Source organism: Thunnus thynnus, chromosome 23 (assembly GCF_963924715.1).
Source record: "Thunnus thynnus chromosome 23, fThuThy2.1, whole genome shotgun sequence".
NCBI classification, from domain to species: Eukaryota; Metazoa; Chordata; class Actinopteri; order Scombriformes; family Scombridae; genus Thunnus; species Thunnus thynnus.
This window is the reverse complement of record NC_089539.1, coordinates 7,163,726-7,186,496: the sequence shown is the minus strand read 5'-3', so window position 1 is coordinate 7,186,496 and position 22,771 is coordinate 7,163,726. Positions and strand designations below refer to the sequence as shown.

Below are 22,771 nucleotides of genomic sequence, written 5' to 3'. Positions count from 1 at the left end.
GCATGCGAAAACACAAAAACAGCAGCACAGCAGCAGTGGTGGTGTGACTGAATGGCCCAAATGGCTAAAATGCCGATTCCAGTAGTTTCATGTAGACAAGCTCTCTGTCTAATTGAAAACCTTAACTATCATTAAATATAAAAAAAACTGTAAAGTGGAACAATGTGAACTTTCAGGGTGTCTCTACAGTTCAATATGAAGCAGGGCATTATCTCTCAGAATCATCCTGCTGGTGTGGGGATCAAACTGGCGTTGTAAACAAAACTTCCTCTTTACCAAACAAACTACATCTTCACATTGCTATATAATTACTGTGAAATTACTAGCAAATGTAATTTTGAAGTTCAGTGGGTTATGTGTAGACTGAATAATTAACCGGAGACACCTTAAGGCAACATTCTGCACATTTTAAATGCTCGTGCCAAGCATGTATTACTCTAAACAGAATTATGGGTGACTTACAGCCACATGTTGTACATAAAGCAGCTATTTAGTTCCCATAACGTGTATTCATACCAAGACACACACACATTGCTGCTGTTATCTCCTTTCTAGTAACAGAGTTCAAGCCACAGGTTCCCTCAAAGCCACAAAGACTTTGACAACTTTAGTCAGTTGAGGCTCTACGAGAACTCGTGTTTGTGTTAATTGTCAATAAAGAAAGAAAATGAGTTTTACCAGAAGGTAACAAAACCCTTCAAAGTTTCTCTCTTTCTGTCTTTTCAGATCTTACAGGTGAATCTAGTGATGTCCATCCTGCTGTATGTGATGGTCCTCGTGTACCTCTATGGTATCCAGGCAACCAACATGGACAGCAGTCACCAGGGGCAACAGCAGCAGCAGCCAAGTCCAGACCCCTTAAACTCTCTTATCATCCAGCTGCTTCAGGCTGACCTCACGAGGGGAAAGATCAGGGGGAACCAGAGCCAACAGGGGAAAAGCAGGGACACTGAGCTCCAGGACACACTGCCTCCTCTCCTTAGTGCAAACTTTCCTTTAGAGGAGCAGGGCGATGTGGAGCAGTGGGGGCCAGGGAGTCGCAGTGGTGAAAGCAGTGACGGTGTGGTTGACCAGCAGGTGATGCTGTTGAACTCAGACCTACTCAGGCAGCACAAGCGGTATAATTCACCTCGAGTGCTGCTGAGTGACCGGCCACCACTGCAGCCGCCACCTCTGTACCTCGCGGACGATTTCGTGAGTGGCGGACCAGATGGTGGTGCGGCGGGAAACAAGACAAGGAAGAAGCGCTATGCTGAGCACAAGAGCTATCGTGGGGAATATTCTGTGTGTGACAGCGAGAGCCAGTGGGTGACGGAGAAAACCCAAGCGGTGGACACCAGAGGGGACTCTGTCACTGTTCTGGCCAAAATTAAAACCAGTGCCACACAGGACATCAAACAGTACTTTTATGAGACACGCTGTCGGTCCCCCAGGCCCTTCAAGGGTGGCTGCAGGGGCATTGATGACAAGAACTGGAACTCGCAGTGTAAGACGACGCAGACGTACGTTCGAGCGCTGACACAGGTTCGCAATTCAGTGGGCTGGAGGTGGATACGCATAGACACTTCCTGCGTCTGTGCATTGTCTAGGAAACGTCATAGGACGTAAACACAATAATACAAGCCCTGTTGGGGACTTCTACTACCTGATTGGAATTCTACTTCCTGTATGGGATTTTATGTCCCGTTCACAGTGGTTCCACAGGATTATGTGTCATGGTGGTGAGGAGCAATATTGTGCTATAAAATGATACTTCTACTGAAGAAAACTTGGGTCCATTTAAATGATATTTCACATTGTTGTGCTGCGAATCCACAAGCCGGTGCAGCATCGCTGTTTTGGATGAACTCATCTGAGTCAGGGCGGGGAGGGAGGGAGGGAGGGAGGGAGTGTGTGAGGGGGAACTGTACATATAAATTATTTAAGTTATATGAAATGCATGTAGTTTATACATGTTTATCTATCTATATATGACGTATGAATATATTTGTGTTATTTATTGAAAGAAGTCTTCTTCAAAAGGAAAAAAAATGTCTATAAAAAAGGAATGAAACAAGCTATGAACTCATTTTGAGACTATAATACAGAGCTGGGCTGCAAAGGTGCTTCACAGTAAGACTTTACATGTGCCTTGACCAGTGTGGCTGCAGAGGAGAGATGGGACATGGTAACTCACCGACAGGAGTTGCCGCAAATGTTTCGGGGGTGAACCTAAAAAGTCACAGAGCTGCAGGGACCTGCCCTGTCCTGTGGACCAATATGGGGCCATTCTTAGCATTAATGAGACAGATGACTATATCAGAAAGTACAAGGCATCCTATGACCAAAACACAGATTTGAGATTTGACCAAACATATACATTTACACTGCATTCACACTTGACCCCACTGTACTGTCATGTTGTAATACACCAGAAGTCCATTCATTCCTCTGACACTTTTGACAAAATGAAAACAGAAATGTGGAATCTGTGAAGGAAGTGTTGGGGAAAAAAACTGTTCACACTGTTCCTGTTCATCACGGGTTTTACTCTCAACTGGTATCATGAGCTATTTTTGTTTCTTCCTTTTAATAAAAAAAATGAAAAGTTCTTATAGTTGGAAACATTTCATTAACCAATACATTTCAAAATCTGAGTAATAATAAACTGTTGTCAAAGATTAAGTTACTTAGGTTCTTATGAAATAATACAGTCAAAAATATATTTGGTTTTGCAAACAAAATAAATAACTGTCCCATTCAAAGAAAATCTGACTCAACATGAAAATGAGTGTTCATACACAACACCTTCTAATGCAGCTTGTTGTATATTTTGACCAGCTGCTGTTAACTGTGCATTGGTGGCACACAGACTCTACCTTGTTGCTGAATTTATGTGTAAAACTTGGGTCCTCAAAAAGCCACCTGGACGAAAAGCTTTGTTCCTGGCCATGTGGCCATGTTTTTTTTTGGGGGGGGGGTTTCACAACCAACATACAACTCTTTACAAAGTTACTCCTATATAAACAGTAAAATCCATTTAATGATTTGAGTTTAAGGCATAAGTCTAGTAATATTCTATATTTTACTTATGCTCAACAATTCCCATGAAAAGACCAAAACCAACAATGAGTGGATCCTGCTAACAAGTATTGTGTGTGTGTATCCAAAGCCTTTCTTATTCCTTTCTACTATATTACTATAAAAAAAAACACATCAGTGAGTCACATCGTTGTACTGGGTGACATTCATTACCATGAACATGGGCGCTGTAGTTTATTTTGAGTCAATCCCACATGTGCCGTTCTGCTGCTGGAAATGTATATTATTCCACTGCTGAAACTAGTCCCTAACAAATGTACTATTTCCTCCTGTTTGAGTAATATTTGAAAAATAAATACAGTGCCCAGCTGTTTTAGGAAATTATTTATCCTTATTTAAAAAATGAAAATAAATATCTGTGGCCCAGTTTTAAAGATTTATGTCCTCAGTAGGACCAAATGTATGGGCCTCAGAGTTGAGAGTGACAAACAGGCTGGGGAAGTTGGAAAGTACTGAGAAGGACTAATGCATGGTTGGTTTTGGTATTTTCATGGGATTTTTTGACAATAACAACCGTATAAATAAATGAATAAATCAACTAATTGATGCCAGCCCTATCTTTAAAATGTATCCAGGCATATTGAGTAAGTTCTAGGGTTCCCTACAATTTTGTACCGTGGTGTTTCCCAGTTTTGTGTTCAGGAAAGTCCAGGGAGTCCACAGTTCAGCCACAGAGAGAGAGTATACATGTAACAGTGGTGATTAATCAGGGGTCTAATCAATAGTCATTTATTCTGCTATCTGATCAGATGTTTTACACTTCAGTTATCTCCCCAGTTACAGCACAGAGAGACAGCAAAGGTCTCAGATGGAACTAAATATTTATCAAACGAGGTCAGTGGTTGAAAGAAGAAGGCTTAGAAGAGTAAAACATAAAAAAGTGACAGAATTGTGTGCAGGTGTTTGTGTGTATGTGTGTGTGTAGTGGAGATACATAGGCTCAGACTCTCAGCTGGCTCACATCGTTTAACCGTATTAAAAAATGGCTCACTCAGAAAATGTTGTTCTAAATAGATGGCAAAAATCAATTATTTGCAGGACTAATGCAGAACGACACAGGAAGTATCAAGAGGGACTTTTACAATGACTCCCACTGTGTGCAGTGCTAATGCAAGATGAATTCAAAGTCGAACTTCTGTGATGATTATCACCGTGGCACTCTTCTCTTATCATCTGATATTTGTTACAGTATTTAGAGTTTGGAAAACCCAGAAAGGCAGGTTCAGATGAGCTTGAACTTAAGGTTAAATTCAAGAGTAAACTAGTGTTTTTTATTGCTTAATTGCTAGAGTAATACACATAAATAAGTCCCAAGCAAGTCTAAAACATGGAAAAAAATAACACATGCAAAATATAAAACACATCCTAAAAAATAGTGTTTTGAAATGTAGAAATAAATTTGATTTCATGCCAACAACCTGCAGCTGTCTTAAAAAGGCCTTATATCTGTGGTGAAAATAATTCAACCTTTGGAGATTGCATTAGTGAGGATGGAGAGCAGGAGATCAGCTACAGGATGACATAAATGTAGAGAGACACATCACAGGGCAGAAACACAACAGAAACAGAAAAATCAAATTAAGCAAATCCCATGCACAATGAGACAGAGACAGACCAGAGGCAACCTGATTGAAAGATATGAATACGTCAAATTCCTCGGAGGTTACATTCAAGCAGAGATGTGTGTGTTAAGAGTAAAAGTAAGTCAGAGGACACCATGGAGAAGCTTCCAGTTTAAGAGTGATACATAACAGATGAATGCTAGTGTCACAGCAACACATGTTCTGGGTTACCATGAGGTATGAGTCATCTTGAGTATCAGTCAAAGCAATAATTAACACTTTTAAGAACAGATTCCACTGTGTTGTTACAAAATGGGGTGATTTTCAGGAATAAAGTTTTTCAAAAATGGATATATAATGTTTATGGATTGAAGCATTCCCAGGGTGCCTGGAAAGGTCAGAGAACTACTGTCAGATTGAAGAAGGTACTGTACTGCATCTGAAGATACTGCACACATGTTTTGTTGATAATGGTTTGTATTTTTCAAACCATCATCAAGGGAGGATTGGTTTGGCATGCATTTGATCTTTGTCAATGAATATTTGGGTTTTAAAGGAAAAATCCACCTTTAAACACATTTAAAAAGAAATGGCTACAAGTGATGTACCTTTTCTGTTCACTCAAGATATGGTGTCCACTTTCTTGTTGTGAATCATTCTTCTTCTGGATCATTGCCCAAATGTGCCATCATGTCCAGATGTTTCCAGGAACTCCTGTGAAGTTTGACAGCAGAAAATTTCAGTTTCAGTGACCTAAAACTCCAATGTCAGATTCTGGTGTCAAACAAACATTATCAAAGAGTAAGAGCTTATTGCTAAAGCTGCGATTGGGCATCAATGGTCAGCAATGGTATTTGGAAAAATTTGTCACACTCAAGGCAGAGTTAATAACTTAAACACCCACAGTAGCAGAAAATAGATCAGGTTGTAAAACAACAAGACTTGTTGAGGAAGAGGGAACTCTCTTGACCAGAAAAACACATCATAATGATTCCCACAATCACGCTACTCACCATTACCCTCCAAATCAAACAACATCGACATATGAACACAACCCTTTTATACCATTTTATGTTTTCTGACAATGAGCTAGCATTATTGCTAACCATTCTGTTATCCATCACAGCTTGACCAAATTACAGACTACTATCCATATGACACATTGTGGTTTTAGTGGGGGTTATGTGTAAGACAATGTTTTGGGGCCTCCGTTGTTTACAGTACCTTGCGGTGATGACAAGACTCCAGGAAATTACTAATTCCGTCCAAGAAATAGTCCAGCACAACCCCCACGTAAAACTGCAAGGTGTCTATTTTACACGATTTTACAACGCGCTTTTTGTACAAGTTAAATATAACATGTTAATTAGTATGCTTTAGAGGTGTTGGTAGGCAGTTGTTACCAATTGACAGAGCTAGGCTAGCTGTTCCCCTTGTTTCCAGTCTTTGTGCTTCATATTTACCGTACAGAGTGGTATCAATCTTCTCATCTAACTGTCAGCAAGAAAGCAAATAAGCATATTTCCCAAAATGTTGAGCGATTCCTTTCAGCAGTTTAGTAGTAATGCCAATGTTAAATGAATGAATGACAGAGCAGATAACAGTGAATAATTTGGGAAATGTATTGACAGATTTTGAAAGTGTGGTATCCAGCACAAAGGAAGCCCTCAGTGGACATATGAAGGTGGATTTTCCCTTTAAGTGCCTTGCTTTAAGGCACATACTGTAGATGGTCCAGGATTTGGTCACAAACCTCAGATTACCTACTCATCCAGACCAGCATCTGTATTTTGGAGGACAGTTGCATCTCTCAGACTGTAAGTGTCTAAGCTGTCATGTTCAGATACTGGACAGTCTATATAAAGCTCTCATGCAACTTTTATTAGGTTCTTTAAATGTCTGGTCTGGGCCTTTGGTATTATGACACTGAACTTTGTGAACTCAAAGCAAACAGGCATGTTTTCTACAGTTGGAGGTGAACCAAACTCAAGCACTGGTTTCAGTCATTCTGAAGCACTGGTTATCTATATTTACCAGATTAAAACATGCTGGGAGCACTGAATAAGAGTGTGACTGTCTTCTTTTGGTTGCATCGGGTTATGAGCGATGAGAAGCTTGCTACACAGGATCAAGTGTGTATGTTTTCTTCATTCAGTAGCATTGTGGAAGATCTCTTGCATGCACTTATTCTGTTGGTTATTCTGTACTGCAGAGCGCCAGTTCTTATTATCCCAGTATCCCTAAGACATACATTCATATTAGATGATTTTACACCTCATGATTTACATCCAATGCCTTCGTTAGTTTTTATTAACCATAACCACAATCGATCCCTAACCATAACCAAGTGTCTTAGTTGCCTCACCCTAACCATACCTTAACAACAGTTTTTATAAGCTATGACCATATTTCCCCATAACTATATCGCATTGCCATCTGCAGATATTAAAGAAATAATTTTTAAAACATCTGCAATGGATGTAAAAAAAACTTCAATGAATGTAATCCAAGTTTAATATCGACATACTTGTCTTGTGTTAAGATTGATCCCTACATGGTTGGCAAACTAGAGCATTGGCTCAAAACTTGAGAATGTCTGAACTCTTTACTTAAACATTTCTTGTAACTTCTTAAATGGAGTGAGTACGAAATTTCTCTCAACACCCAGATAAATGCCACTTCTCTGGGTATTAAGGCAAGATGCAAAAAGAGCTTGGGAGTTCCACAGTTAAAGAAGTCTTAAGGATGCAGAAAAAAATTAGACTACACTGGCTGTACTTGTTTATGCTAATGACTAAGAACTCAAAAGGTGGATATGTACACTGACTGACTCTGGGACTAAATATGTTCTTGGGAAACATTTACTTCAAAAAGCAGAAGCAAAATATTTTATACATTTCTAATATGACAACCCAAGTCAGGTGTAGGACAGATCTACAGGGTTTCTTTTCAACCTTGCAGCCTCAGTTTATGATTTATGCTGATGAGACTGTTCTATTCTTACAGAAAATTTTAAAGACAAGTTAAGTTTTAACCCTAGCGTACTTTGTTGCCAGTCGACTTTGATGGAAATGATAGTGATGTCAGCCAAGTCATGGCACACTGCAAGCAATCCAGATCAAGTCATGAGGTCATCCACTACTGATTATTTCTCACCAAAGCTTGTCACAAAATGTGACGACATCAATTAGACCTCCCATGATTATCCACGACCCCTCTGTCTCCCAGTAACCCCATCGTCCCTAGGCAAGAGATAACTTCTACACATTGTGTCCTCCCACCAGGAGGTGTGATCAGACACGCACCCCTCTTGAAGCAGCACCTCCAGCAGTTTTTGATCTGTTATTAATATGAAGCAGGTGAGGGAAGCTGTAGGAGGGAGCAGCAAAATGTGCTGTCTCTAATGACCCAGGGGTTTTACAGAGGGGTAAAGCTGACTTAAGGAGATGTACATACATGCAGAGCTGGGATTTGAGGCTGTAATCTCCTATTCTAAGAGGAGCTTACCACTTGTCAGGCTGCAGAGGAGAGCAGATCAGCAACGCCTTCAATGTGCTGACTGAATGTGTGCTCATATTCTCACTTGATTGTAAAGTGCAATTTTCTGTGAATGAAAGACTGCTTCTCACGATTCACCCTAAGCCTCAGGCAGATTGGCGCACAGAAAGTGGGAGTGAGCAGCAATAAACATCTGTAAAATTCAGTTCATCTAAACTTTATTTACTTCTGTCATTGCACATAAGTTTAAATGATCCATATCACATCCATAAATACTTTCTGAGGTTTGCTGCCCAAAGAATCTGTCTTAAAAAACATTACAAAAAGGATTATTATTATTAGGTAAATATCAGTTTGTTGATTGCTTGAGCCTCCAAACATTCGGCACAATGAGGTTTCCATTAAATTTTCCTGTTAGTAATTACAAACAAAGATGCTTTTCTTCTGTGCTGTTTCCAATGGCTCTTTTGCTCCTCCTCTTACAGCCAGAGCTAAAAGTGCAGACCTCGCCAACTTGTCTAATCTGTGATGTCATACCAACGTACAGCTCCAGACAGTATTAGTAGGGGAACATGGCAAAGGTGAATGTAAGAGCAGCCAGGATGATAATTACAAGGAGAGGCATTGTGGGAGGTATATCCCTTGAAACCAGTGAGAACCACTCCTAAAACCTTCTGTTATAATATGAACATCAATTGCATGTAGGGATAAAAACTCAAATAAACATCTTGGACCAGCTTTGGTCTCTTAATGGTTTCAAGAATTGTTGATTGTCACAATACTCTTAACATATTCTCAGATTTTGTGGCATCCCTTCTTTGCTCTGCTAACAATGTTACCAGACCTCAAAAAGAAAAGTTCTAGTACAATAAATGCTTTTGTACTTTCTTTCAACCTGTTGAAACTACGCTTACAGGTAGCATAACTGCTTAGCCTGGGTCTTAACTTATATCCCTGTTGCATGCTTGACTAGCAAGACAAGGCAGTGGATTATTTTGGGAAATAGGATTCTTTCAGCGATGGACAACACTGCCTTGTTGCCTGCTTTTCCTCTCAATCCTGTATTTACACCTGTGTGTGTGTGGTGGTGATGTGGGGCGGGGGTGGGGGGTGTGTGATGTTCGTGCTGAGTAGTTCATGAGATCTTGAACTAAGGCACTGAAAGCTATTTGAGGGTTTTCATACATTACTAAAGCTTGCTGACAGCCTGAAGGTCACAGGTCACAAGTGTTTACAGATGGCAGGATGACAACAAGGATAAGAGGAGTCAATGAGATTTGGCAACTGTCAATCAAGCTCATTCTTGTAACTGTATTTCTGACTGGAGCTCACCCTTTCAGTCCAAATAATAGTGATAGAAGCTGACACAAGGCCAAAAAAGTTCAAAGGAGGTTTTGTTTTCACCCAAATTTATGTGTTACTTCTCATGATATCTCAAAAATGTATGAAGTGATTTGGCTGGAATCTGGTGGATAGATAGCCTTTGGCCTGAAGATCAGGTGATTAGATGTGTCGATTTCCAACCAACAGTAAAACATGTTTTTCTTCTTGGCAGTCATTATTAAGCTGCATTAAGTGCTGGTGTGATTGTTGCAACTCAAGTGTGAATGTTGACTTATTTTATCAGAAAATGAAAGAGAAACAACAAACAAACATGAAGGAGGCCATGTGAGAACTGTTCAGTGATGGAGGAGGTTTGGGCTCTGCTCAGTGCAATCTAGTTTTAAACGGTATGGGGCTGATAGTATCTTTTAAGCTACGAAACTGTCAAAGGATAAATGACTGAATGAAAGAAAAGCTTGTGTATTTGGGGAGTCTCAGAGGAGAACAAGAGGCTACTGGTTAATGTCTCCTTGCATTATGTAGAAAATGTTCCCTCATTGCTTCAAATACTGATGGTACCAACAACTGGACCAGCTCTTTCTTCAACCCCACAGGAATGTTGGCTAACAAGACATCAGTGAGATTTACAGCATCCTGCAAACAACAACAATCAGATAAGAAGATCCCTTTTGCCCTACATGGCCACTAAACCAGACCACTGACCCAAACCACCTTTGCCCTTTCAAGACTCTAAGGTCCTGATTATACTTGGTATTAACATCTGTCTTGGTTGATCCGATCACAAGTGGACAGCTTTAAGTATGTCTGTTTACACCTGGCATTAACCTGCGGCTCCACATGCGTCTTGAGTGACCACTTGTGATCGGATGTCACTTCCCCGCTCTATATGCAAATAAACACGAACATCATTTCCGTTCGCAAAGACCAAATTCGTTTGTTATTAACCGGCGAGAGAACCAGGTTGCCGAGAGAGAGAGAGAGAGAGTTATATGCAGTGATCTCCCTGCAGCTGCGTCTCTCCATTGGGAGAAGCTGTGCGCATTTATGCACAAGACACAGCAGCATAACTTCATTGATTATTTAAATCTCTGACACGCCGACAGGATCAGTCAGGATCTAATGTTAATAATGTTCTGTTTTCTTCTACACATCCACTAGGTCACTGTTACAAACACACAGTCCAGGTTCATTCTGTTTGGAGTAAAGCAGTCGCCCTCCTGATAAATCCTGAGCTCATCATGTTGAGCAGCGCAGCAAAACTAAAAACTGTCATTATCAACTTGACAGGAAGGAAGACACTATCCAGCAACGTTTAGCCTCTGAAATATTTTTTTTAGACAGACAAGTGAAAAACAAGTTAGTTTCTGGTTTTGGTTTAATTACTATTCTAATTGTTGATTTGAAGAAGGAAACTGATTAGGGGAACGGGAAAAACATTTTTTGATTCACATGAAAAACAAATTAATTTGTTTATCCTGTTATCCATCCTCAATGCGTCTTTGGTGCGTTTACACCTGTATTTAGAGCTGTCCACTTGTGATCTGAACACCCAAGACGGATGTTAATACCAGGTGTAAACAGGGCCTAAGAGCCAGTCACCTACAGAGACTAGCTGGCACCAAGTTTAATCCTACTGTGCACTCTAATTCCATTTGCAGTCAGATCAAAGAGAACAAAGGACTGACAACCCATGAACATTTTGTCTAAGGACAATTAATATAATGTATGTGTGTGTATGTAACAATATGTTTAGTTAGACTTTTATTGACTGCCTTTAAGCTAGGAACTGTACCACTAACATAATTCCATTATCTTTGATAAAACTAATGTCATATTTAGTACCACCCTGCTTGTTTCACTGTCAAAATGATAAAGCTATTATCAAAAATGCAAAAATAGAAATCAGGCAATTGTTATAAGACTAACAATTTTGATTAAAAAGGGGAGGAGACTGACACCCCCCCCCCGCCCCCCCCACAGAACTCTGCAATCCTTGTGATTGGCCAGTATGCATCTTCTGGGCGGGCAGACCGAAACTTTAAAATAATCTCTTATCTGAGAAACCAGGCTTCTTGCTTTTTGTCTTTGTCTTGCTTTTTTTGTCTTCCTGCACTTTTGCCATGCTGGTTGGAAGTTTGCTTTTTGCTAGTCTGAAGATATGATTCGGAACAATAGGAGGTGAAGCCTCAAAATCTAGAGTCATAAATTAACAATCAAAACTAGGAGGGCTAAACCAGGTTCTCTCTTCCAGTGACATATTCATCATTTTGAGATCCAGAACCCAGCTTCTCACCCCAGCACATCTAACTCCACTCTCTGCAAGAATCCACCCCAGCGAGCAAGCAAGTATCTTTACATACCTCCACTGACTTGTTTAAACCCTTGGGCTTTCATAATTTGCAACATCAATTGGCAATTCGGAACTAAGCTGTTGTACCAGCTCCTATAACTCTGCATCATTCATTTTAAATCATTCACTAGTCATAGCCTTGTGTACCAGTTTCCCCTTTCTCTCATGTGTATTGTTTATAATATGTTGTAGTTGTAGTGATTAGTAATTGTAATTGTGATATTAGTAATAAACTAGTGCAGTGCCTATTCAAAACCTGCCTGTTCGGAATGGGCCGATTGCTTGGCCTCCGGCTGCTACTTCCACACATTCATACAAAATTTAATAGATACAGTTGATGCGAGGTGTGAATGATTATAGGCCTATACACCAACAACATGAAAGAAACTAACATTCTATTAGATACAGATGTTATAGATAATAAGTACTCCAATAGTAAATAAATGGTCTTTTCCCATTTCAAGTAAAATAAGGGCTGCATTTAAAAATAAAATAATGTGCATCCTACAATAAAGTGGATTGATCATATTGGGCTCTTATTTTCTGTGCCTTCAGTTTGAATTTGAGTGAGTATGTTTGCTCAAAAGATTTCTGCTTTGTCTGTAGTGGTGCTTCACAATTACCGTGGTCTTGGAGCATATAAGACAAAATGGTTTTGAGCTGCCCATGGAAGTATTTGCTCCGTTTTATGTGCGTAACTACAGTCATTGTGTATTGAGCTAACGTTAGCCCTGGCTCTCCACGTGGATCCAACTGGAGCACCGAGCCCCGGTTTGTTATTCAGGTTAAAGTGGGAAGAAGCAGCTAGTCTGACAGGCAGCTGAGTGAAGTGGAGCCTGCGGAGGAAGCACCGGGACTGTCAGGGTGAAACAGTCCGTCGAGGAGCTGCTATGCTCGGCTACACAGATAGGAAACACTTCGACTGACAGGATGTACCACCCTGTTTGGAAAAAACTTCTTTTTGATTTAAAATGGCAGTTGGCAACCAGCGGAGTGTGGACCAGAGATTAAATCCTACACATTAATCCTGTCTGTCTAATAAACTCAAAGAAAACTCTACTGCTCCACCCGCTTGGCAAGTTCATTAAAGTTTTAATGTCAAGCTCCTGAACTCCAGTCTTTCTAAGTTCTTCCTTCATATATTGTCTTTCTTGACCATACTTAGTACAATCTATGCTTGCATGCATAATATTTTCCTCAGCCAGCTGGAATAAAAGAGCATATATCGGTATTGGCATCAGCAATCGGCCACAATGAGTTCGAAATATTGGCATATCGGATATCGGCAAAAAATCCAATGTCGTGCATCCCTAGCATATACTTTATATTGCTAAATAAATTTGTGCTTAATGAAATTACCAAAAACACAGAGCCAATAGCCCAAAGCTAACTTTTCCCCAGGGCCGCATTACCGTTTAATCCAGCCATGTTTAAAACATGACATCTTAGACAAATTTATGAATTTGGGGCTAAAAATATTAAAAGAGGTCATTAATTTTCAAAACTCTTGTAATGTCTTAATTTTTTCAAACCTACATCATTTAGGGATTTTCATGGCATATGGGAACCCTGTCAAACATATATCTCCTCCAGCTCTCATGCCAAAAGTTCAGACTTCCAGAGGATTAAACAGTGCTTTAGAGGGCCAGGTCATACCCAGAGCAAGTGCTTCATGACATTCCACAAAACGGCTTTGAAGGATCCTTTTAATGCCATGTTTTTAGACTCCCAGCATTTCAAGATACAAGTCCTAATATGGTCCTCACAGAGGCCATCTCACAGTATCTTGCCAAAAAAAAGGCATGTACGGTAATGAATTTTAAATCTATGTATGGAGAGCTGTTTGTCAAATGCTTAATGATAGAGCAATGATCACCCATTATGCTGTAAAAAAAGAAACAAGTTTATTCAATTTGGTTTAAGATCATTTCAAGGCTGCAGACATGAACGTATTTCAGACCAGGGATACAATTAAATTTGCAAATTAGATTTGCAATTTACAAAGTTATATAGGGCACGATTTACAGCGACTTACTGCAGGAATTCTGCATTCCAGTCACTGATTTTCTCTGTACCGTATTTAGAAAAACACAGTTTTGACCCATTTAAGCTAAAACTAGTCAATGATTAATATCTGTCCCAGCATAAGAAAACCGGAGCTACCACATCAGCATTTATAGCATCAAACAAAACTTGATCCATGTATCTGAAGCCAAAGTGTGTACAGTATTGAATGTGTTTTCCTCTGTATCAGCGCATCACACAGAGTCAGTGTTGGCAGAGGTACTCGACATTGGAAGGCAAAAGAAAAACAGAGGCGTTGCCAAACACTTGATCACAAGTGGGAAAAAAACACTCAAAGTCTTAAAAGATTTTTAAGCTACAGTACATTCAGTATTGACATTGGCAGCGGTTGAGAGTAGCTGCCCCACATGGAGACGTTTCATTGAGTGACAATGGGAGGCCTGTGTACACAGCACAGGGTGAGCCCATATTGGTGCGCACAAAAACATCTGGGGATAAGAAAAGAGGAAATGGAGGAAATGAGGAGGTGATTTTCGCAGAGATGATTGACAGGTGAAATTTCCTGAGATGTGAGGCAGTCTCTGAGCTGGCCTGCAGTGTTAACATCTGGAGTTAAATGCAGCATTGACCACCCACTGTGTGTATGTATGTACACATAAGAGAGTGTGTGTGTTTGTGTGAGTGTGAGAGAGAGACCATTGGGAGTGAAAAGAACTGCTCTGCATAGGACTTTTCAGAGTACATACAGTCCAGGAGTGCGTTCAGACTGAATGCAAATGTTTTTGCAGTCTATGTTTATCTGGCCCACACAACCAGTGTACTAACCATTAGATAGCTGAGTGTGAGTTGAGTGTGTATCTGTGACAGTTGAGACTCTGCTGATCTCAGAACTTCTTTCTTTTGTCTTTCTACATTCATAATTTTGCAGCATTATAATTTGGAATCATACAGCCTCAGGATAAGCGTGAATTTGTTGCTCAAGTTGAAGCAATTTCTTCTTGCAGACACATGTTCACCTCAATTTGCGTTGCTCCGAGCAAATCGACATACTTTTTCCATTTTCAGTTGCACTAATTTTAGATCTCAGGCAAATGGCCAGCTAGTTCACAAAGTTAATCAAATTAGATATTCCCTTGTTTTCCATCTAAATTTTAAATGAACATGTCATTACGCCTCATAGCCAAACAGTAACCCCTACACTGTTTTGCTCCTAGAAACCAGTGATCAGTCACACCACTGGATCTGACTCCAGTGTGATGAATGGATGTCTACTGCTTTATCCAGCCAAATGTTTTCCTTAGACTGTCGAAATCAGAGGAATGTACCAAAAGTAAAAAACAAATCAAAAGAGTCTTTGTGTGGATGCAATGCCATTGGTCCGACAGCCCATTATTTCGAAACCCCAATAGTTTGAAAAAGTTCTCATTGGACTGAAAGCTCATCCCAAAAACAAAAACCCACTGCACCGAAGGTCCATTGCTCCTTGGAGTTTTTTACCCTTAATATCTTATCTTATTTTGACATGCAAACAAGATACTATTTACAAAATGCTTACTTTTTAGTGCATTTAGGGAATACCCTATCCCAAAAGACAACAGAGGTACAATTGCCTAATCGGAACACCTAACCATAAATAATGGCAGTGCCATCCGCCACCCCCGCCCCCAAACTGATTCAGCACCATGGACAGGGCCAGCAGTCACAGCAGCAGTATTTTCAGAGCCATGGACCTTTGGGGGTGTTAGTTTTTGGGATGACGGGCCGTCGGACTAATGGGCTTTGGGTACAATGGGACATTTACAAACTATTGGAGTTTTGGAATAATGGGCCTTTGGACAAATGGGTAGTCCCTATTTGCGTGTTCCCCTCTTCACCCCTCTTTTACCTCCCTTGACCTATTCTGATTTCCCTGAGAATTTAATTAATATGAAAGGTTTCTATTTTAGAAAAGGATGACTGTCTGTGTGTTTGTTAAACAAAGCTGATCCTTGACTGTTTGTGTAGGTTGCTGGGTGGTGATTCACACCTATCCAAAGCCTTGTATGTGTTGTGAATATGTCCTAGAGTCCAGGGACATGTTATGGTTTTAAATCCTTTCTGAATACAGCCTGTATGCTTTTGTTTACCTCTGGCAAGGACTTCAAGGTGGATTCAGTTTGTACAGCTGGGCCTGACCAGGATAAAAAGTGGTGAATCCATATTTCAAAATGTAAAGTGACCCGTGTCTGATTAGGTATGTGTATTCATGGCATACCTTCTGAAAATAATTGATTATATCCACTTGTCTAACCCCAACAGAAGGTTTTGGACAACAGAAACATTAAATTGTCCCCATTGAGTAAAACACCAATGTCCTCCTCCTGGTGAACTGAAACTGCTCCCAGACCCATCTCCAACAGACAAGTCCCCCCCTCACAGCAGTAATGGCATCAGTTTCTGTTTGTGTGAAATGTGTTTTAATAAAAATATCACTATGTTTTCCATAAATCTGTTACAAAATGTTTGCTTTTTATTATTTAGAACTCAGTGTAATCACTCTTAATTGTGAGTTTTATGATGCTGTTATTTTGCAACGTTTTTATTGCATGCAACTATTCAGTTGACAAATGTTCCTATTTAAACTAAACACATTTCCAATCACTCAAATAGAGTTCTCTGGAAATTCTTCAAAAATAATGAAAATAACTTCAAAAGCAAAGTGTCTGGACATCAGACGATCTATTCTTTTATAGGAGAAAATAATAGCCAATTCCCATGTTTTCGTATCAGAGCAATATGTGGTTGGTGATGCTGATGTTTTGCATTAAAGGAGGCCAAGCGGATGAGACTGCCGACAAGATCCACACAGAAGAACGTGATATGATTCCTGACCACAGACAAGTGAAAAGTAATTGTTTAAAAGTGTAACTTCTAAATTAGAAATGTACAAGAAGCCTGTGTGCAACAATAAAGAGAGGACTTTCTACCGCTGACTGTCTGACAGCACTAATGCAGGATAAATACAGACCAGAACACATCAAGGGGACTTCCGTAATGGCTGCTACTTTGTGGTACTTGGGGAATTCAATGGCTATCACTCTTGTTTTTATTATATCTCTAAAAGCGAGAACTCTGAGTCATCTAACCTCTCAGATTGCATTGAAAAATTACATTACACACTGTAAATTGTTTTTACAGGGGGGCTTTCCTCCAATTTTTAAGCTTGTTTTATTTTTTTACCCTCTGCGAATCAGCCCCTATGTGTGTGTGTGTGTGTGTGTGTGTGTGTGTTATTTAAAAATCTTTACAGCTCAGGAACAGGATTTGACAAAGACAAACCTTGAGGTGTTTTTCCAGTGTGTCATGTCCTACATGAATGGTCTGTTTCCCATGTCTCACACAGGACAAGGGTGTAAGATGGAAATGTGAGCTCTCAGCTTCAACAGAGAGACAGATATCTTCTCCACAGCACTCCTGTTCCCATAACTCTTTGACATAATGTTATTTTAGTCCCTGCTGAAGTGGAGTCAAACTCGGTCACTCTAAATAATACCTTGTCTGATTCTCTCACAGCTTGAGTGCCCCAGTTTTGGTTATAAAACCTCATGTTTATCTTTCTAAGTAACAAAAGATGGCAACTACGGTCTCTCAAGCAGATGGATCGCCTCGAGAAATATCATTAATTTTACTGCAGTTCATGTGGTGATAGTGTCATTAATCACTGAGGCTGGCTACCAGACAAACTTGACTGAAATGTATATTCTTCCTGTACAATACATGTACAGTGGAGGATTTACTGCATGTTTGTTCAAACAGTTTCTGGAAGGCATAAATATAATAATTATACTGGTTGCTTTACAGAAACAGTGTACCTGTAACTTTTGGATAATCCACAGAACAGTGCCAACAATTTTCATAGGGATTATTTCTTTGGAAGAAAGTAGTTTCAATGAAAACGGTTCATGGTGAAGTCTGTGGATTATTCAAAGTCACTGGGACACTGTGGAAGTAAAAACGAGTAGATATACATTTTCAACCACAGATTCATGGGTGTTACACAGAAACTACCACAAGTGTTTCCATCATTATGCCTCTTGGTCTTTAGTTTAATCCAATGTTACCATGAAATTAAATAGAAACAGGTAGTTTAGCATTTTCCAGCCCTGATTCATGATTATTACACAGAACAGTGTTTCCAGGTGACAAATCACAGCGTTAAAAGTAGAATTGTTACGATATTATCTGAAAACAAAAGGGAATCTTTGGAATATAAGGGAAGAGGAATTTCAGAATTATAATCTGGTAATTATCAATTTTCATGTGATTTTGAAGGTATTAGGCCAATAGTGGCCCATAATAATTTAAAAATATGAATATATACTATCTCATAATTATTAGGTTATTACACTATTAATGTCATCATATTACAATTTTTAATCACAATATTATGCTGATATAACCTTATATATATTTATATATAACCCTAAATTACCATATGTTTACCAAAATTTTACTATGATATTACTACAGTAAATAGTTCTGCCTCATTGTTATCTGGGTCCTTGTACCCTGTTTCAAACAATTCTCTAATATTTCCTATAGATATACCAATTGCTAATAGCAAGACCTACTTTGGTAATAACCATATTTTATTTTTATCTCTTTATTATCAGAATATTATCCCGCTATAACCTTGTTATTACTAAGCTGGGCTGGAAAACTTTAATTTGCCCAGTACTTTATGACCAAATACCTACAAAACTAATGACATTCCTATCAGCATCAGCTGTAATTTTTGTTTAGTGCTAATGAGCAAATGTTAGCAAGCGACCATGTTAAACTATGAAGGTAAACATGGTAAACATTACACCTGCTAAACATCTGCATGTTAGCATTGTCATTGTGAGCATGTTAGCATGGTGACTAGCATTTAGCTCAAAGCACTGCTGTTCCTAAGTACAGTCTGTCAACTCTTAGTCTCATTAAAATGTAATTTATCAATGCTGTGATCACCACAAACAAAATTCCATTTGCTTAAATTGTGGTGGAGTTGTTGTTGTTGCCAGAGGTATGCCTCCTAACTGTGCCAAATATGCTATGCCTGTCTGAATCAAGTTCATAACCTGATGAATTTATCTGACAGACAAACTACACGTGTTCAGGTGTGTTTAGTCTTGTATTCTACCTCATCATTGAAAATACTGACTGTATTAAATATAAATATGATCGTGGTGACAGCTCCCCAAAGTGAAGCCAAAATATCTAGATCACCTTCTGGCCCTGCGGGCCGTCATCCTGCCACCCAACTCTTCCAAAGAACTTACATTGATAAAAAGTGAAAGCTAATTGGTTGTTCCATTGCAACATCAGCACACAGCAGCAGAGCTCTGCCTACTTAAATTGTGGTGAGGTTGTTGTTGTTGCCAGAGGTATCCCTCCTAACTGTGACACGTGCTATGCCCGTCTGAATCAAGATCATAACCTGAGGAATTTAACTGACAGATAAACTAGATGTGTCCAGGTGTGTTTAGTCTTGTATTCCACCTCCCAGTTGGAAAAGATGAAAGAAAAAGTTTGAGCAGTTTAGGTTGTGCAGTAATAAGGGGCCCAAATCATACACTCTGAATTTAAAAAAACAAAACACAAAACCCTTCACACATATGCACACCCACACACGCATAATTGGTGCAATCCATGTTTACCTGCTGGGATGAGAACATTTTTTAAAACAGCCTTGTACATCCAGTATACATACAACAATCAAATACTGTATACATACACAATCTTGCCCTAAGAGAGATTAAGGTCAGAGGATTGTCCAAACAGTGTAACAGCCCACAACAACCACCGACAGTAACAACACTACTCCTGCCTTGGATGACATAATATGATATGCACGTGTGAACACACACACATACACACATTCATGCACACACTTTAAAAAGGCAAAGAAGGAAGTTCCAGATCCTTGCGATACCTGTACGTGGGCTCACACACCCAAACACAAACACACACAATGAGTGTCCTGTGGGTGGAGCTGAGCCCCCTGACGCCTGGAGCTGTGCTGGTCAATGGGTACTGAGGAGAAGTTAAGCCTCTTGTGGCGTAAGACCTATTGGCTGAGGGATCAGGCATTAAGACACAAGACGTGTTAGAAATCCTTTATGACAAGAGCTTTCACAGAGTCACTCCAGGTCACCACACACCAACCCGCTCACACCTGATTCAGCCAACGAATTAGATCTTTGGAATGAAAAAGGATATAATGTCACGCAGGCATCATGCCAGAGCTGTGATGCACTGCACTTGGGTCACTTGAGTCAACCCCTGCACTTAATGAGCCTTCACAGCTCTGGGTGTTGTCAAAAGTTTGATGACCGTGTGACTATGGTTTATGATGTTCCACTTTCTTCTTCTCAAATATTGGAAGCAAAGACAACTTAAAAATATATTTAAACCCAGGTATCTATCTCAATTCATTTCAGCACAGTTGACTGAGGTTTCTCCTAGAAGAGCTCCCCATGTACATAGTTCTCTGTCTTACCACACTAGTACACGACATCCTTGTCTTGTGCTATCTGTGCAATTAATAGTGAATAAATCGTCAAATAAAAACAGCACTCAGCAGTTGGAAATGTAAGCCCTGTGATGTGGGATTGGAGGATCTGACTTGGATTCATGTCTGCTTTTAATAAAGGATTTCCCCTTTCAAACTGTGGTGAGGAAATTTATTAGCTTCAGGCTGCCTTCTCTACCGCTATCATCAGGTGAAATTTTCAATAGCCTTGTCAAAAAAGGAGGCAATGGGTTTTTTTTAGTCAATGAATAATAATGACTCTAAATTGTCATGATTGGCGGAGTCCTTCCAAGTTTTTCATATTGATAACATGTCCAAATCAGTGTCATGTGCTTCTATGAGCCAAAACATAAATATCACTTTTCTCTGCATGTTGTCCCACGTACCTAAATAAGACCATGTGAAGAGCAGCGTTATTAAGAATGGTTAACAGTAACGTGAATGAGCCCAAGGGGATAGTGATGAGAGTGATCAAATATACAAACCATATATGGAGTGTGAGACTATAGTCTGTGTTGTGTGGCATAATTTAAGGCAAACATTTTGAAGCTTACATACAGTACATGTCTTTTACTTAAACATAACATAAACAAATGCTCATTAATTACTGCGCTAATGAGCTGTATAACAGCTGATGATTCACTCATGCTTTTCACAGAAGGAAGCATTTGAAGGCCAGAGCTGTTTCCTGTTATGAGCAGGGTGATGAGTGATGTCAGGACTTCGGGATGTTCAGGGAGCAAAGGTCGAAGGTCACTGCTTGTTGCTCCTTCTGAGGGTGCTGAATGTACAGAGGTTATGTGAACTGATGTGGGATAGTAGGTCAACATGTGTAAGTGTGTTTGTTCCTGTCTGTGTTTTTGGGAACATGTGGACGCCATACGTGCTGTTTGTGATTTCAGTCATATTTAGATCATCTGGCATGTTTGATGGTAATAGTACTACAACATCATCTTTGATTTATTAACCAAATGTTTTGACAATGTTTTAAGGTCTCTGCATGGCTTTAATTTAGGCATTGTGTGTTTAGGGCTCACACATACACACACACACACACACACACACACACACACACACGCACACACACACACACGCACACACACACACACGCACACACACACGCACACACACACACTAAAGAGGACATTACTTGTAATGGTTTCCAGGCCTGCAACAGTTCTCATTAGGTGTTTGTAGTGGGGTTAAAAATCATTAAAAGTCTATTCATAGCTGCAACCAGATTACATGCATTATTCTGCAGTAGCAGGATGAAAATCTCGCACCTAATAAAAAAACAAATACAGTATATTAAATGTACTTTTCTTTGATCTTGTGCACACACTCACATTGTCTGTGATTCACCCACAGTCTTTATACTGCGTTTTCTCATTCACATTCTGCTCTCACTTTCCCTAAACAATATTGGTTGTTAATCTTACTATAGCTTTAGGTCTGGAGCTGATTCTCCAGCTCCATTCTGGCCCATGACCAAGCTTTCATTTTTAGATTTTGTCCCAACAGGTTGCACAACACAATATTTACATGCCAGCAATTTGTTTATGTTTCGTTTTATGAAAAACATGAACAGTTTTTCTCTGTGGTCCACAGGGAGTATGAGTGCCAGAGAAAACTGCTGTGCAGGCATTTGATGAAAGACATTTCAGAGAAAATTTAATTAAAATGAAATTTAATCCTTTTTTTAAAAAAAATCATTTTGTTTTTTTTAACTCTCAAAATGCAAAATGTTGTTTTAATTTTTGCATAAATGTTCTCTTTTTGTTCTTTACTACAGTAGACACAATGCAAGTAATAGAATAGTCTGAAATAACATTTGTTTGTCATTTCCATTGTTGTATGGAAGGAAATTACTGCTGCATAATTCATCCATTAATTGAAACATGAAGCTAAATTATTTCATTTCAAAACAATATACTGCATAATTGTAGCATGTTATAACAAAACATACTATTTAGGCACCTTAAGTAACATAATGACATGGTATTATCCATGAAAGTATAACAGAGATAACAATGATCAAAAACAATTGTATTGAAGTATTATGGTGGAAATATGTTAGAGCACAAAATTAATCTATTGCACAAAATTGTTATTTTTGCCCTTTAAAAATGTACAAAAAATAGAATATACTGTGAGATAGTCTGTGCATGTATAATTCTGTTGTGTCAAATAAATCTTGACACAGCATTCTGCTAGTACGCTTGTTTATGGACAGAAACAAACTAATGAAGTCATCATGAATGCACTGTGAGACTTCACAGAATCTGATATTGAACAGTAAACAAACTGTCACCACCATCAGGAGGTTTACTCTGCTTTGGTTTACTCTGATAGAGC

The 22,771-nt window shown here is 39.3% G+C and overlaps 1 protein-coding gene across 1 annotated transcript in view; it reads left to right on the top strand.

Moving 5' to 3' along the window:
- ntf3 (neurotrophin 3) overlaps nt 1-1,862 on the top strand; it is a 40,072-nt gene extending 38,210 nt beyond the window's left edge. Inside the window, exon 2 of the mRNA XM_067581843.1 lies at nt 727-1,862. Coding sequence (XP_067437944.1) covers nt 727-1,608 — 882 coding nt within the window. The 3' untranslated portion in view covers nt 1,609-1,862. The remainder of the gene's footprint in view (nt 1-726) is intronic.
- Nucleotides 1,863-22,771: the final 20,909 nt, after the last annotated feature.